Here is a 1,426-nt window from a genome sequence, read left to right as displayed (position 1 = left end):
ACAAGTTCGTTTGCAACGTGTTTATGTTTTCTCAGCATTGTCAGTATTTGAACACCAGCCAGGCTTCCAATATCTAGTCCAAACGTGACTGTACTGTTTATGTGAAAATATGTGCTGATTATTCACTGCACTGAGGGCTTGTTCAAGATAAAGAATTTTCTTTTCAACTCTTTGTATTGCACCACTGTGCAGATCTCCAAGGATGCACTGCTGGGGCTGGCCTCAGAGCTGCGGACTTTGACTGTGAGAGGAAACCAGCTGGAGGAGTTTCCTGATCTGAGCCCACTCACCGGCCTGGAGACTGTGGACCTGCAGGACAACCCACTGCGTTGTGACTGCTCTCTGCTTCCTCTGCGCAGGTCGGTGTAAGATTTACCTGGGACTACAGTTAGAATGAACTGACAGCTTTACTGACTCTGTCTCTTTGTATCTGTGGCTCAGGTGGATGGAGAATGTTAGTTTGGAGCTGACCGCAACTTGTGGTCACCCTCCTGAGCTCAGAGGTCAGAAGGTCCGGGGCATCCACGTCTTCAAGTCCTGCCCAGAGAACATTTCTCCACCAGAAAAGAAGAGTGCTGCAGATCCAAAAGTGAAGAAATCCAAAGCAGACTCCTTGAAATCCCGAAAAGTCAAAGCACAGACCACAGCTAAAGTCGCCAAACTGCCCAGGAAGCAGCCTCAAAGAAAACCTGGGCCACCAAAAGTAACAAAGAAAAAGAAGATACTGAAATGAGAACATGTAACTCATTTTCCTTTTCCTCTTTTTTTGCAATAAACCTGAGTGTTAAGGAGCTGGGTTTCTTGAAAGCTACATTTGTTTGGTTCTAAATTAAAATGTTGAGCCATGCAAGTCTTTTGTATCCAAGCGAAAAATCAAAGTCAAAAAGTCAGAGGAAACCTGACAGTCACTCAGCCAATCTCTCACCATTCTTGCAGGGATACTTTAATGCAACACTAAAAAGGTTTGTTGAGAGAGAATAACAACGCATTTTTAGAGGAGCCCAACTGCTATGCATATTACAGAAATGTATATTTAGTGGTGCACATACTAATTTACAGAGGCCAAGCGTCAAGTGTCCATAGGTGAAATCAGCGAGGCCATGTTATCCCACATTGTCCCTATGTGAGACGGCACAGCAATATCCCACATTGGGATTGAGTGTAGTTTATAGAAGAACCACATAGCCAAAAAAAATCTTATCTATGGGTGTATCCATACTGAAAGCTAACAAAAACGGACAAACACAGCTAGTTCTGTGCAGTACTGCAAATGTTGGTATTGATCTGATATCAAGCCAGTATTCCCTATACCAATACAAATATTTTTAGCCTATAAGGGCAGCTTATGTAAGGGAGATCAGTGTTTCACGATTTATGAAATAGTCATCAATATGCAAATTCTGAACACATTTTAATGATCACTAAA

The 1,426-nt window shown here is 42.6% G+C and overlaps 1 protein-coding gene across 1 annotated transcript; it reads left to right on the top strand.

The window, feature by feature from the left end:
• Window positions 1–192: 192 nt before the first annotated feature.
• LOC102210532 (chondroadherin-like protein) lies at window positions 193–791 on the top strand (the record flags this gene model as incomplete). The annotated part of the gene is made up of 2 exons (XM_005755941.1): window positions 193–359; window positions 442–791. Coding segments are annotated over 2 exons (459 nt in total), but the record flags the coding sequence as incomplete, so codon positions are not given.
• Between the last annotated feature and the right edge of the window lie 635 nt (window positions 792–1,426).

The sequence above is a fragment of the Pundamilia nyererei genome, unplaced genomic scaffold (genome assembly GCF_000239375.1).
Source record: "Pundamilia nyererei isolate P.nyererei 1_Seehausen unplaced genomic scaffold, PunNye1.0 scaffold05284, whole genome shotgun sequence".
Classification (NCBI taxonomy): Eukaryota; Metazoa; Chordata; class Actinopteri; order Cichliformes; family Cichlidae; genus Pundamilia; species Pundamilia nyererei.
The sequence above is the reverse complement of the archived record's forward strand: the minus strand, read 5'-3'. Positions and strand labels throughout refer to the sequence as shown.